Source organism: Trichosporon asahii (genome assembly GCF_000293215.1).
Source record: "Trichosporon asahii var. asahii CBS 2479 unplaced genomic scaffold scaffold00005, whole genome shotgun sequence".
NCBI lineage: Eukaryota > Fungi > Basidiomycota > Tremellomycetes > Trichosporonales > Trichosporonaceae > Trichosporon > Trichosporon asahii.
Window position 1 is genome coordinate 567258 of NW_014040919.1, and position 15000 is coordinate 582257.

Here is a 15000-nt window from a genome sequence, read left to right on the forward strand (position 1 = left end):
AGCGATAACCCTCGGCCGCGATAAGGGTAGTGCACGGGCTTGAGGCAATGCGTAAAGAGCGTAGTATGCATACTTTGATGGAAAGACGTACCGCCTGAGCGGCTGAGTGGAGCGCGGAACCAGCCGCTGCTCCGTGATTATGGATTCTATGGAACCCTACAACGACGCCAAAGCTTAGGCGTCAAAAGTCGGCTCGCACGGCTCGACCCACTGGTCGAGAGCCATCTTCTTCATAACCATGGAGAAGCCGTTGCTGCCGTCCGCATTGCACTGGGCGGCAAGGGCGTCGGAGGGCATCTCGGTGCCCGCCTGCGAGGGGTACTCGATGGAGAAGACCGGCTTCTTGGCCTCAATCATGCCCTGGTACTGGCCGCACTCGCCGTACTCTGCGCACTGCTCGACGACGGAGAACTGGACGGATCCGGAGACGTTGGGCACGATGGCGGCGGCGTTCTTGAGTCCACAGCCCATGTTGTGCTTGCCCGCCTCCTGGGCGAGGAATTTGACATAGTCCGAGGCGTCGGACTCGGTGAGGCCGAGTCCGTTCTCGTTGTTGTACGCGTCGACGTTGTCGGGGTCGACGGCGTCGCAGCCCTTCTCGGCCGCCATCTTGAGGCGCGCGGCCATGATCGAGCGCACCTTCTCGGAACCGGTCTTCACCCACTTCTCGCCGTGCCAGCCCTTGAGGTCCGCGCCGAGGTCGCCCTGGTCCCAGTCCTTGGCGTCCGGACGCCAGTCCTCGAACGAGCCGGCCGAGAAGTAGCAGATCACCTTCTTGCCCGCGGCGTGCAGGGCCGAGATGGTCGAGGCCTCGACGTCGAACAGGTCCATGTCGTAGATGTCCACGTTGGGCGTGGGCTTGCCGTCCACGATGGGGACTTGCTCGCTCAGAACGATCTGCCACGAGGCGCCGACGGGGGGCTGCCAGATAGCCGTAGGAGGGGAGACGGGGGCGGTGTCGTTGCCGGTCGGAGCAGGGGAGACGGCAGAGTCGGAGGCGGAGCCGGTAGCAGAGGCAGAGGCGGAGGCGGAGGCGGAAGCGGAAACCGAGGGAGAGACGGAGGCGGAAGCGGAGTCAGCGTCAGAGGATGCCGACGCCGAGGCGGAGTGCGACCCCTTGCGGGTGCACATCCCGACGGGGATGCCAACCGCAAAGGGAAGGATGAAGACGAGGAGGAATCCGAGGATGACCATTTTCTTCCACAACGGCCAGCGCTGTCGTTTCGTAGTATTTGACTCGAGGTCGGACTCTGTCCGGTAAGTCTAGGCTAAAGAATGTGGGGTTGAAGGAGTGGAATGCAGCTGGTGTGGCTGCAACGAGTGACTACGAAACTACAAGAAAGGGGTGAAAGAAAGAAAGGCGGGATGAAGGAGGGGAGTAAGGAATGAGAGACAGAGATAGGGAGGGATGCATGATGCAGTTATGTATGATCGCATGCATCGACGTCGGACGCGTCGCGGGACGCATTCGCGATCGCGAACACGCCGTAAGCAGAAGGTGAAAAGTGACAGGTGGTGGTGAAAGCTTAAAACACGACGTGACCCGGCCGGACCGGTCTGTGGACCTAGCTTGGCAGGATGGACGGGTGTGTGCATGGGTCACTCGTCACTCGGTGAGGAGGAAAACGGGGGTTGGTGGACTTAAGGACGGTGCACTTTCGAGGTCCTCTCGTAACTTGACTCACTGCTGCGTGTGCCATCCTTCTGGTACGAGTTCGAGTCCGGCCCGTCGGACGGGATGAACTGGATGAGCGCAGTGCCCATCTTGGCTCTCGACTATGGGTTTACGACTCTGGTCTATGTGCGTTGGACTGGGCCCAGGCTAGGCGAATTTGTCGAGCGTGGGGATGTTGCATGAACGGTGGTTTGCAGGTGTCACGACGCAGTGCTTGGCATGCGTCGTCTGAAATTGATGTGGTTAAGTGTGTGTTTCTGTTGCGAGTTGGAGGTGGGAGAGAGAGCCCGTCGAGAGTCAAGTCGAACTTGATGAAGGCTGCGTCGAAGGCGCTTGCGAGTGCTGTTGAGATCTGTGAATGCCCAGCCCGCTCTATTGCGGGACAAGACGAGGCTATACTTGGCACTGAGCTGTGAATGGCGGGCTGTCGCTAGCACTAACTCTCTGCAGCGGTCCGCAGTACATGGAACGCCTAGTGCAAGGCGATGCGGGTGCGTAGGCTGGCTTGGCTGGAAGAAGGTGGGCGGAGGTGGAAGGGTGAGGTGAGCATGGCTGAGAGATGTCGTCGTACCTAGTGCTGAGGAGGAGCACCTTCGACCGACCCAAGGGACTCTGTCAGGAAAAGACAGGGGTGTGCAGGGGGTTCAGCAAGTGGGTTCTAAGGAGGACCCTCAGCGTTGGGGCTCCATGCATGCGACCCGAGCTCTTTCTTCATTAGGGTTCCAGGCTCTGTTCGGTAGGCGCTGGTGGGATGAGGGATGAGACGTAAGCCATTGGCTGAGACAGGGGTACAGCCAGAGTGGGATGACGTGAGACACTGCTGCTGCGGTGATCGTCGGCCATCTCCATCCCCTCCAGCTCTCTTTCGCTTTGGGAACAACGGCCGTTCCTCTTTTTCAGAACAAGCTTTCGGTGCCGACTCTTCAAATCAAAAGGCTGTGCATTCGCCTTCCAGTAAAAGACTAGAATGGGCACTTCTCCATCGGAACGACTACAATGGGCAGTAACGCTGCTCGTCAGGGTATTTCAGGGTGGTGCAGGGCCGCGGCCGGTCAAGTCACGTGCAATAGGGTCAATGATGTCATATGAGCGCTGCTCGCCATCACAACGGCCTCGCTCACCGTCGCTTGTCTCACTCGGCCATTCTTCATTCTTTCATCCAATTCTAACTAGTTCTGATCGCGCTCGACTTGGGAGGCCTGCGAGGGAGCCTGGCCAGGCAGGTGACGCTTCCGTTTCTTGTTTCCCTTGCCGTTGCCTCGGGCTTTGGGCAAGGGCTCGTCTTCATCGACTTCTAGCTCCTTTGGCAGACAATGAAGAGGCATCAGGCGCTCATAAACAGCTTGCCAGCCCTTGGTAGTGTAGAAAGGAGCCACCAGGCGCTCAGCACTCGGCCGGTCGAGCTCGGCAAGGATCAGGAGAGCCAGGGCGTGGCGGCAAAGGATCCGATACTCCTCATAGAACCCGCAGGGACACTCACAGGCCAGCGGCCTCGACTGATCCTCAACACTAGCACCCTCGGCCTCGCTGCCGTCGTCGTTGATCGCGTAAACGCGCACCTGGCGGTCTCCGGAGTTCGGACCGGTTACCCGGCCAATGATGGAGGGCGCAGCACTCCAAAGAAGAGCATCGCCGAGGTACCAGTGAGCGCGCTGGAGCTCCTCCTGGACGATGGGGAGGGCCCTGGGTGTCACCGGGCCCTTGTAGGCTTGCGCCGCTCGCTTCTGCTTGACTGCATGCCGAAGAACCTTGTCGCGAAGTCCGTGTAGCATGTCCACCACCGGCTTCTCGCGTAACTCGCCAATCCAAGCGTTGCTTGCCTCGACGGTGTTCGAGGTCGTAGTGCCAAATCTGCCTGGAAAACCGAACCAGGCGCGTGCCCAGGACTCGAAGGGACCTAGCAGAGTGATGTACCTGAAGAACTGGCCAGGGAAATTGGGCTGATTGGCCTCTAGAAGCTGCATGAAACCCTCCTTCGAGCGCACGTTGACGAGCCGTTGAAAGAATGCCGCGGCCTCGTTGTTGTAGTGCCTCCTGACGTTGCTAATGAGGTGCTGGCAGCAGTAGGACTGCTTGGTGGCCGGTAGCTCCCTTTCCACGGCGTTTAAGAGCCCTTTCTGTCGATCAGAGACGAGAACTCGATTGGGATCGTTGAGGACGGGTATGTGGCTTTTCAAACGGCTCAAAAACCAGGTCCATGATGCCTCACTCTCTGCTTCGCACAGGCCCCATGCTAGAACGTTCAAATGATTGTCACCGTCCAGCGCACATGCTAGGAGGATCGTGAGCTTCAATTGGCCCTGTGCATGGCAGCCGTCGACGGCCACGACTGGTTTACAGAGCCGAGCGGTTTCGGGGGCGGTTGAGGGTGATACAATGACGTTGAACCCTTCCTTCTCGGCGAGTCCAGCGGGGTCTGCCTCCTTCAGGAGCTCGATATAATGACGTAGCTGCTGCCATTGGGTGTTGTGGTCGCCAAGCCGAGCTTTCCGAACGCGGTGACGCGCTCTCTGAGTCGTATGGACCGGAGGTATGTAGTGGAGGTGACGGCGTACGGTGTCGGCAAGGGCCTTTGGCTTGTGGACCCTGTCAGGCCCGGTATGCAGCGCGGAGACGATCTGATCCATGTTGGAGGCACGCGAGAGGGCATGACGCTTCGGCTGGGAGAGAACTAGGCAGCTGTGCTCACTGTGGAGACGGTTGCAACGGTACGGCTTGTCGAGACTAGTTCTAGTGAAGGATGCTCGAAAGGGGCACAAACTGCCACATTCGGCCTCGGCGTTGTTGACGGCGGTCTGAGCGCTCTGGAGGAGAGCGCTACCGGGGGGTTCGGTGCGCTCCAGCTGTCGGAGATGGGCCCGAGCCTGCTCGGCGGCTTTCTTCTTCTCATAGGTCGTGATACAGACCACGACACACCTAAGCGGTTTGGAGGTCTCTTGGCGGGTCGTGGCTCGAGTTGTCCTCTGCTCGTTGCACAGCAGCTCAGCAGCGCACTGTGCGGCGTCGCGTGTGTCGAATTCAGAGCCCACTGTGAGCTTGGCTTTGAGCTGGGCCTCGATAACGGGGCCAGACATGGTGAGGTGAAGTGAGACATCGATGGTGAGCAGTCCCCTTTGGATCGCGAGCAACGTGTCTCACCCTGAATGCACGTGACTTGACCGGCCTCGGCCCTGCACCATCCTGAGGGACCCTGACAAGCAGTAACGCTGCCCATTGTAGTCGTTCCGATAGAAAAGTGCCCATTCTAGTCTTTTACTGATTCGCCTTCTGCATCGAGCCAACTGACGGGGAATGACCAGCCCCGTCCTACGCCCGGCCACCCCATTAGGCGGACACTTGGAAACCTCTGGTCGGTCAAGACCCGGCCCGATTAGACTTTTCGCTTCCATTCATCCCCATGCCTAATGCGGCTGTTCTCCTCTGCATATCGCGATTGTAACTTTCAGCCCACCCAGACTCACCCTTCTACGGATGCATGCAACCGATCTCAAAGCAGGGCGTACTAATCGGCGTTCTCGCGAACATCGCTGTTCCGGCTGATCTTTGATCGCTTATTGTGTATTGGGATCTGCAAGCCATGCATGCCCCGATCAATGGGGTCGTTGCCGTAGCTGCCGTCACGCAGGCATGGATCTTGTCCAGAGAACAGAGACGGTCATTGTCGTACCTTTCCGTTCCTGCGTCTCCCGTAACACCCTGCTTCTTTTCAGTCGTGCCAGGCCGGGCTCAGGGCCGTACCGTGTTCCCGGGAGGGCTTCGGACCCCTGGCCAGCCTGAATCAGCAGAGAGTATGAAGCTCACCAGCTCGCACCGGGTTCCTCCACCGGAGACGGCGCGCTGCGACAGTGCATAGCGGCCGTAGCGCGTTCCGTCTTTGCGTTTTACGCGCTGCCTGTTCGGATTCCGGAAGGGTGACCTTGCACCTTGGGACTCTGGGAAGAACAGCCGGCGGGCAGCGCGGCGGTGTCTCTGCAACGGCGATTGAGCTTCACTCTATTCCTGGCAGTCCTGGAAACTCTCGGACAAACAAGCTCGAGAAACCAGTAAACCAAAGCCAGCCGCTCAGCGCGATATATAGGCGGCGACGGCGTGTCATCCTCCCCGTTCTCCAACAAGGCAACTATGCGTGCCACCATCGCCCTCGGAGTCCTCCTCTCCGTCCTCTCCGTGACGGAGGCGTGCGCCAACGCCGGCGCCTGCGGGCACCGCGCGTACCAGCGCCGCAACGACATCCCGTACCGAGAGTATCCCCGCGACCCCGCTGGTAAGGGAAAGAACAAGGAGCATGGTCGGGACAATGCCCCGGGCCAGCTGAAGAAGAAGACGACCACGACGAAGAAGACGACAGCCAAGCCTACCACTACTGTGAAGACCACCACTGGCAAGCCGATCACGACCACGGGCAAGGCCACCACGCCGGCCACCCCTGTCCCGACGACGACGCCCAAGGCGCCTTCTGCCAGCCCTTCGTCGGCTAGCAACGCTGCTTCGCCTTCGTCAGCCATCGCGTCGTCTGTCATGGATTCCGTCTCTCCGAATGTGTCCTCTACTTCTATTGGGCCTTCGTCCGCTGTCTCGCCGTCGGGAGTGCCCTCCGACGCCCCCGCTACGTCCGGCACTGGCGGCGCCATCCGTCCTTCCGACACGCCCGTTGTGCCGGAGCAGTCGCCCATTCCCGATGCATCTCCGGACAGCGCCGCTCCCTCTGTCGTCGTTCCCTCCAACCCCGCCACCTCTGCTACCGTCTCGCGTATCGGCGGCGCCACTGTCGACAACCACATCCTCATCCTCGCTAAGGACGAGTACAGCGCCGAGTCCGGCTTCCACGGTCTCGAGGGCTACGGCATCCCGTACGACCGCGTGATTGTCCCTCAGGGTGGCGTCTCCCTGCCCGCTCTGAACGACAGTGCGACGCACGGTCGCTACTCCGGTATCATTGTCATGGACGCACTCTCCTACGAGTACGCGGAGGGCTGGCACAGTGCCATCACGGACGAGCAGTGGAAGCAGATCCACGACTACCAGGTGCACTTCTCCGTGCGCATGGTTCGCATCAACGAGTTCCCCGGCCCCAACTTTGGTGCCGAGGTCGACGCCGCCGGTGCTGGCGGCACGGGCTCTGAGCAGGACATCTCCATCACGGACACGAGCGACTTCCCGACCGCGAACCTGAAGACCGGTGCTGGTCTGTCCGCCAAGGGCCTGTGGCATTACCCCGCCAAGGTTGTCGATACGGCCACGACCAAGGCTGTGGCTAAGTTCGCCGCCGACGGAACCTTTGGCGAGACGGTCGCCGCCGTCATTAACCACTTCGCCGACGGCCGCGAGCAGTTTGTTTGGTTCACCTCCTGGGCGCCCCAGTGGAGTACCACCTGCGCTGCGTTCCAGCACGCGCACATCCACTGGCTCACCCGCGGTCTCTTCCTCGGCAAGCGCAAGACGCACCTGAACATCCAGATCGACGATGTCGAACTCGCCACCGACATGTACCTGCCCCCCAAGGCTGTCTTCCGCCTCAGCCCCGAGGACCTCGAGGGCCACGCCAACTGGCAGAAGGACCTGAATGGTCGCCTCCCCGCCGGTTCGAATGTGCGCCTCGAGCTCGGCCACAACGGCAACGGCGACATCCTCGCTGCCACCGACCCCAGCTCCGGCGGCGTGTGCACCCCCGACTACGCTGTCGACTACCCTGAGGTCCCCGAGACTGAGCTCGAGTTCAAGAAGCCCCTCGGTACCGGCGTTGACTTCTGGCCCAAGGAGTGGACGACGTACCCCTGGTCGTACGCCTGCACGCAGCGCGACCCCCTCACCGCTTGGTACAAGGACCCGTCTAAGCGTGATCAGTACTTCCACGTCTCGCACACCTTCACCCACGAGGAGATGAACAATGCGACCGGCCGCGATGCCTCGCTCGAGATCCAGTTCAACCAGGCGTGGCTGAAGCAGACCGGCATTGCCGATGGCATGTTCTCGCCCAAGGGCATCATCCCCCCCGCCATCACGGGACTGCACAACGGCGACGTCATCAAGGCGTGGATGGAAAACGGCATCAAGCACGTTGTTGGCGACAACACCCGCCCCGTCCTCCGCAACGGTGAGAGCCCTTACCATCCCCTCATCTCCACCGTCGAGGGCAACGGCTACGCTGGCCTCGTCATTGTTCCCCGCTGGGCGACTTCAATCTACTACAACTGCGACACCTGGGAGTGTGACGTGCAGGAGTGGAAGGACATCTCGAAGGGCTACGGGGACTACAACGACCTCCTCGAGAACGCCAAGGAGGTCAACACGCCTTACCTCTTCTCGCTCAAGGCGGACCCGTACATGTTCCACCAGGCCAACATGCGTCTCGTCGACATGCCCACCATCACGGTCGGAAGCAAGACGGGCCAGATGTCCATGGTGATGGGCTGGGTCGAGAGCGTGGCGCAGGAGGTCGCGCGCGTGACCAACTGGCCGATCGTGTCGCTCAAGCACGACGACTTCACGCAGTACTTCCTCGACCGCCAGGCGCTGGACGGCTGCAAGCCGTCCGCCGTGTTCAAGACGAACGCGGACGGATCCCAGATCACCCACGTCGAGGTCCACGCCGACAACATGAACTGCCCTGCCGAGGTGCCCATCACGATTCCCGGCGGCGGAGCCAGCGGCGGCCGCACCGACCAGGTCGGCTCCGAGCCCCCCATCATCTGGGTCAAGCTCAATGGTGGCCAGGCCACCGTCCAGCTCAACAACCCCGTCAAGCTGTAAACATCATATACGGACATTTCATAGACACGCGAACAGCATCGGGAATGCATGATAGTTACGACCACTCTGGCACACCTAACAAGTTGACAGGACTGACTGAACCTTTCGTTAGGCATTGTCGCAGCCGGTCACGGCCTCGGTCAAGGAATTGCATGCATGATCGACACCTCCGTCGGCACTACAAGTTGCGCCGCACCGAGCATGTAACACCAGTGTCGCAAGCTTCACCGGACTCAGCCTGCTTCCGACTCCCGCAAACGTGCGCGCCGGTCCGCGCGGGCGGCGCGCGGGCCATCGCTCCCGCAGACCGAGTTCCTGCACAGCGGACGGCGCCACCATTCGTCCGGTGCACAGCGTGATGCATGGCGGCGGCGCACTCCAATGTCTACTCCAATACAACGTGCAGCGTGATCCGCACCAATGACTGTCGCGATCCTGCACAATGGTACGCCGACGGCCTGAGGCCCACTCGCCCGAATTGATGCCAGTGAGCTGGACCCATAATGCAATGTTGAGCGTATCTTGCACCGAGCGTATCATACACAAAGCATATCTTACACTTCGCTGATGATGCTAAAGCATAGCTGCCATATACTTTGTATAAATAATGGAGTTTTGGTTTGAGCGTCGCCGCCATAGTCGACGCCGCAACGACACCAGTATCCTGGATCTCATCACCATGGCCGAGCCCACTGTCTTGCATCTTATCGCTGATCGACAGCGTTGCCCAGAAGCGTCGTCGGTGGTTGTGACGACGTATGGTGGGTTGTTCATCAATCTCAGTCAAGCAGACAAGCTCAGAGTCAAGCCCTCGTCGGGTCGCTCGGAGCATATCAGGCCGAACATGCTGAACAGCGTCGCACTCGCTGCTAGCCGAGGGTCAGTCACCACAGGCATGTGACGCAGCAGCTGTTACAGTGCGAAGCTTTGGAGCATTCGACGAGCAGTATGCATTGGCGTTAGCTCGGTCTACTGCATGTGCAAGCGTAGTACGAAGCGACGTGCGTGTGCAGCACAGACAGCAAGAAACGCAGAAGTCTGCCGCGGCTCATAACCTTGGCTCAGTCGAGTGCACCCGGCGCAAGCGGGTGAAGGGCGGAAGAAGAGGCAGGGACTTGGAATGGTCTGTGGAACGAGGCGAGAGAGTACGAGCGCACAAGGGTATGCCATATCCCTCACGTATAGCTCGGTGCATCTCGCACGTCTCGTGTTGCGAGTTTCGGTCTCGAACTTTGAGTTTGGGGCAGCAGAGTTTGCGACCGATAAAACGTCATCCCCACCCTTCCTCATAGGTTCCTGGGCACCCTGCAGGCTCTCATGATCAAGCTTTGTGCGTTTGTTCGGGGTTGCGCTCGTTCCGATTTTCGTTTCTTCGTGCTCGTATTCGTTTCGATGATTTCGCTTTTGCGTTTCGAGCGAGCTTCGAGCCGCAAACACCGTGAGACCCTCTGATATGCAGGCTGCGTAAGACACTCATCAAGGCGATGCATAACCCTGCCTGACTTGCTCGCATTGACCGCCTTCGTTCCTGTCTTCCTGCTGTGCGTACCTCGCACCTCAACTATCGGATGTACCTGCCTCCACGGACTTCACGATTGTCACCAGGAACCCCGATAACCCGAACACGGACACTCAATGCATGAGGCTGAACAACACCGATGTGAGAGCGTGAGAGTTGATCGAAGTGACATTCAGCATGATATGTATCGAGCAAAGGCACAGAGTAAGCGAAAGAGGCACTGGGAGAATCAAAGGAACGTCAATGCAAACAGTCACACGAGTGAGACTGGTTACCATTTGCGGAACTCCGATGCGACTCGCCAACCTTGATTGCGGGGCCTGATGGGATTCAATGCAAAACTCACGAAAGCTTAATCGACTGCACCGTGCCAACGCCTCCGTCGCTTTGACTCGGGGCCGTTGTCGGAGTCAGGCTCCCTCTTCGCAGCATGGCTCGGCGACGGCGCCGAAGGGCCATGCGGCGACCAACGGGTGATCTCCCACGGGCGCCCAACAGGATCCCACGTTGATATCTTATCTGGTGGCGCTGTCAGACATCCGTGGACTCAGACCAGCTATCCCTGCCTACAACACAACAACTAACTCTTGACTGCTAATCCTTGATTGCGCTGATGTCAACGCACTAGCATACATGCTAAGCTCAGCTGGTGAGAACGGGAGAATCTGTGCCAGCGCGCAGCAGCACACTAGGCTTCAGTATAGAACCGAGGTACTGGCAACTACCTCGCCTGCAGCCAGGAAGTCCGTCAATCGTCCACCTCTCCCAAGCATGGATCGTGAAAGCTAACGAGTTTCCCACATGTCGAAGCTCTGCTGACCAATGCGTGATGAGAACGGCCCTCCAAAGGAGAAATCCATGCTCGGCTGAGGAAGCTCGGCAGTTCACTATCTCGATGCTAGTCGTTTAACAACTCCAAGACTCCTTCTCTCCTTCGTCTTCGGTGACTTTCAGAACTTCTCCCCCTCCTCACCACAACAAACGTCCGGAATGTTGCCGCCAGGACCACCAACAGACGCCCGCACGTCTGTGCCGCCCCCCGAGCGCCGCCTTCCTCGCGAGACCTGGCAGCTTGGCGAATTTGTCCTACCCCCACTCCCCGATTCGAGAGTGTACGATGAGAGCCGTATTCATTGGGCTGCGCGATACGCCAGCATTGAATGGTCCGAGAAGACCGCTGCTGGAGAGAGCATCGACCCCACCTGCTTCAACCTTGCCATACTGGACAAGGTGATCGAGCAGTACGTCATCAAGTCGTTTGCTTACTAAAATGTAGTCTCAACTACGATCGTGACCAGCGAGTCTACGGTTCACGCCCCACGTTCGCATCGTTTTTCGACTGGTCCACATGGTCTAACAATGTTATACGGTGCTGGTACTGGACAGTGAGTCACTCCTTGGCGTAAAAACCACCACCGCGAACTGTGACTAACCGCAGGCGTACCGCCAGCTCCCCAACCACTCGAACATTCCTTCGTTCGACGAGACGTACTTTGCCCTTCGCCCAGCCGTGACTACCCTGTTCAGAAGAGTAACAGACGCACGCATGGCACCCGCAGGGGATCCTCCGCGCTACGATCGAGCCCTGCTTGGGCGCTTCGACCCGAACTGTCGCCCTGCTCCTCCTGTTGTTCGGTACGTCCAACGTTTGAGGTTTCGCGACAGTGAGGAGCCATCGGAGGAGCAGATACAGAGGTTGGAGGAGGCATCGAGCGCTAGACGAGGGAGGCGAAGGTTCAACGTCGTGCGCACTGTGGAGCTACCTCCCCTCGATGTTGACATGAGCGTCCACGAGCTCGGCAATGATAATGTGGCCCCCAACACTTGACTCACGCTCGGAGAACGCTTCGGAATCCAACCCCAAATAGTAGTCCCCATAGCAATACAGTGTATCCTCAGTCAATATGACACTCTCTCCGTGATCTCGAACAGGGGGTGGTGTGTCTGTAGCATTGAGACCGCCGGTCAGTTTGCAACAAGCATGGAGGCCAGCCACTGAGTTACAGGGGGGAACGAGAAGCCATTCAGTTCCCGGGCGTATGTTGCGTATAATCCGAACAGGTCTGCGGTCACTGGCGGCTCACAGAGCTCTGTTTACTCTTCCACTGAAGGGTGGGAACTGTAGGCTGACTTGAGAGGGAACAAAGGCGAAGCATCTTCAAGCAGATGTCTACCGAGGTAGTGACCGTCCTAACCCCCCCGTTGCGCAGACCCTCTCTCCACAACATTCGCTCATACACCACCCCACAGTGACCCATCGTCGTCGGCGATCTTTCCAGAAATGCTGTCCACATCCATCCGCGAACCGGAAATCACGGCCCCCCACCATCCCGCCTCCCGAACGTCGCCTACCCCACCAACGCTGGGCACGCGGGCTCTTCCTCCTTCCACCGTTCCCGGATACTGCCGCCTTCGTCGACACCCGCCTCCACTGGGCAGCCCGCTCAGCAAGCTTCGAGTGGGCCGAACGCATGGCTTCGGAAGGTCAAATTGACAACGCCTGTTTCCTCTTGGCTGCTCTGGACAAGATCATTGAGCAGTACGCCATAACAAAGTTGGCTCAGTCGCTGACGTTGCATTGTCTACGATCGTGATCAAAGGCTGCACGGTCTGCGCCCCACCCTTCCTACCTATTATGGCTGGCTAGTCTGGTCCACCAACTCGATACGTTACTGGTATTGGGTTGTAAGTCACCCAAGGCGGTTGCCCGCCTCCATGTGATGCTGATAGCTGGCCTTTCGCCAACTGCCCAACCAGGTCGACCTTCCCTCCCTGCAGGAGACACTTGCCGCACTCCGGCCAGCCGTCAATCTCCTTTTCCTTCGGGTCACAGACGCAGACGGAGCACCTGCTGGCTGTCCGCCGAGATACGATCGTGATCTGCTGGTTCGGTTCGATCCGAACAATCTGCCTGTCCCGCCCGTTGTGCGTTACGTTTAGCCACTGAGGCTTCGTGATGGAAAGGGGCCCTCGACGGATCCGAATCCCAGTCTGGAGGAAGGATCTGAGGCGAGGAGGCGAACAGGCCGTAACTTCAATGTTGCGAAGACAGTGATGCTTCCACCACTCGACGTACCGGGCATGAGCGTGCAGGACGATTCAAGACCTCAAAGCGGTTCCTCGGTGTCAGCTCTGTCTCCAGCGGCGGATAAGAAGACACATGACGGTGCCTCCCAACACGCAGATTCAGTCGGCTGAACCCCTTCCCGAAAGGAAGCGACACTTGACAGACGACGACGTTGATTCCGAGCCGCCGCAGACAAGTTAAAACCTCGGATGAAACGCGCATGCCGGTATCGAGAAGCGTTCGAAGCTTTCGATGCGACACAACGACGCTGTTCCGCAACCCTGTATTGCGGGGCCACAGCCTGCGTCCATCGCGGGGCCCAGACCGCTCTGCCGTCATCTGTCCCGGAGACGGCGATGAAATCAGCGTTTCCGCGATACTTTGACGTTTGACTCGTCGAGAAACATGAGCCGTCACTCCCGCACAACATGTCTCGTCATGATTCGTTTCACGTTTCGCGTTTCATTGCTGGCAGACTCTCCGCATCTCCACATCCGCGTGTTTTCGTTCGAAACTGTTGTCAGGACACTCATGGACGCCACTGACGCGAAAGAAGCGCCGCTGACGTCAATTGGAACTTGTGTTGTTACAACAGATGCATGATGCTCTACGAGTGACGGGACGGCTACACCCAATACGGCGCGAAGAACGCGCCGAGGGCGTCCGAGTGACGTTTGGCGATGTTGAAGTACGGGCTGATGGTCCTCCAGCAGATCATGATTGGCATGAAGACCCGTCGTATTGGCTCGAACCAGCCTGCAATAACCTCAGCGGCGCGGTGCATCCACTCCTTTGTCGAGCAGACGTACGCCGCAAAGTCCCTAGGCACCTCTCCCTCCAGTTGTGCGATGAGGTCCGGTGTCGGGTTCGCCGTGAGGCTGACGAGGCGCGCGACGGCAGCAGCACGCTCGCGAATGGAGCTGTGCATACGCACCCGCCTCACGCGGTCGTAGTAGTACTCTACCAGCTCTCTTGTGCGCTCGTCGTGAGTTGAGACGTCGAGGTATGTGCCGTAGAAGATGGACCATTCGTACTCCCATACCAGGCTACGAGGGGGATGGTCGCTCATGCTCACGAGGCAGGCGAGGGCGCGCGCTTTGGCACGATAGGACGAGGCGGGGGAGAGCGCGCGCAGTTTGGCGTATTGTCGCTCGACTGCTTGAGGGTCATCGTTCGTTATCCAGTTCTGGAGGTCGAGGTGGGAGAGACCGAGGCGATCGAGCTCAGATTCGATGTCAACGTGCGTCGTCGCAGTCGCTATTGGTTTCGAATGCCGCGACCGTCGGCTGGGATGCTTCAATTTATGCTGCGCAGCGAAGCGAGCGCCCCCATTCTTCTCGTAGGACGTGCTTGGCAATAAAGTGGATATTGCCAGGTCGTTATCCAGCGGTGCTGCCAAGACACCCAGCGGGGCCGTGACAACGAGGAAAGCGAAGAGCAACAGGAAGACCAGCTTCATGGTTGCGTCTCAGGGATGAAGGATGGAGTAGTTGAGAGAGCAGACATGCTCCACACGAGCCTGTATCCCATGATGGGCGGCGTCGTATCGGTCGCCGAGTTAGAGTTGGACGGGCCTGACGTTGGAGTGGAGAGAGCCTGGATGGTAACTGACCCCGGACATGTCCGGATGTGGTGAGCAGGTTTCCCACGGGTGAACTGATAAGCCAAGACACCGAGATGCGGGATCAATTCGGTCCGGAGAGGTTTGGATACAGATCTCGACTCTTCCTCCTTTGCGGTCGCTCTCTTCACCTTCGACGTGCGGCAGCTGGCACTCGAATCCATCGATGCGTACGACAAATCCAGACTCTCAATACAGTCCCCAGAATGAAGTCTCGGATTCGGATTGCCCGATAATCCTTGATCACCTTCATCCTGGCGCTCGCTGATCAGGAGTTCGACGATCACGACACTCACCCTACAGATCTTGGATCCGCGACTGGAAACAGCCTGGTGGGCTGGGTCAGTGCCTTCGGAGGTGAAGCGCAC

General features: G+C 58.9%; 5 protein-coding genes across 5 annotated transcripts; 2 read left to right on the plus strand and 3 right to left on the minus strand.

Moving 5' to 3' along the window:
- Nucleotides 1-174: 174 nt before the first annotated feature.
- Nucleotides 175-831, minus strand: A1Q1_05474 (uncharacterized protein; the record flags this gene model as incomplete). Its single annotated transcript, XM_014328112.1, has 1 exon — nucleotides 175-831. The coding sequence occupies one exon, from the start codon at nucleotides 829-831 to the stop codon at nucleotides 175-177; it is 657 nt and encodes a 218-aa protein (XP_014183587.1).
- Nucleotides 832-2844: 2013 nt separating this feature from the next.
- Nucleotides 2845-4749, minus strand: A1Q1_05475 (uncharacterized protein; the record flags this gene model as incomplete). Its single annotated transcript, XM_014328113.1, has 1 exon — nucleotides 2845-4749. The coding sequence occupies one exon, from the start codon at nucleotides 4747-4749 to the stop codon at nucleotides 2845-2847; it is 1905 nt and encodes a 634-aa protein (XP_014183588.1).
- Nucleotides 4750-5797: 1048 nt separating this feature from the next.
- On the plus strand, nucleotides 5798-8425 carry A1Q1_05476 (uncharacterized protein; the record flags this gene model as incomplete). The annotated part of the gene is made up of 1 exon (XM_014328114.1): nucleotides 5798-8425. One exon carries the CDS (start codon nucleotides 5798-5800, stop codon nucleotides 8423-8425), a length of 2628 nt encoding a protein of 875 aa, XP_014183589.1.
- Nucleotides 8426-10934: 2509 nt separating this feature from the next.
- On the plus strand, nucleotides 10935-11772 carry A1Q1_05477 (uncharacterized protein; the record flags this gene model as incomplete). Its single annotated transcript, XM_014328115.1, has 3 exons — nucleotides 10935-11174; nucleotides 11243-11329; nucleotides 11383-11772. The coding sequence occupies 3 exons, from the start codon at nucleotides 10935-10937 to the stop codon at nucleotides 11770-11772; spliced, it is 717 nt and encodes a 238-aa protein (XP_014183590.1).
- A 1864-nt stretch (nucleotides 11773-13636) lies between these two features.
- On the minus strand, nucleotides 13637-14470 carry A1Q1_05478 (uncharacterized protein; the record flags this gene model as incomplete). The annotated part of the gene is made up of 1 exon (XM_014328116.1): nucleotides 13637-14470. One exon carries the CDS (start codon nucleotides 14468-14470, stop codon nucleotides 13637-13639), a length of 834 nt encoding a protein of 277 aa, XP_014183591.1.
- Between the last annotated feature and the right edge of the window lie 530 nt (nucleotides 14471-15000).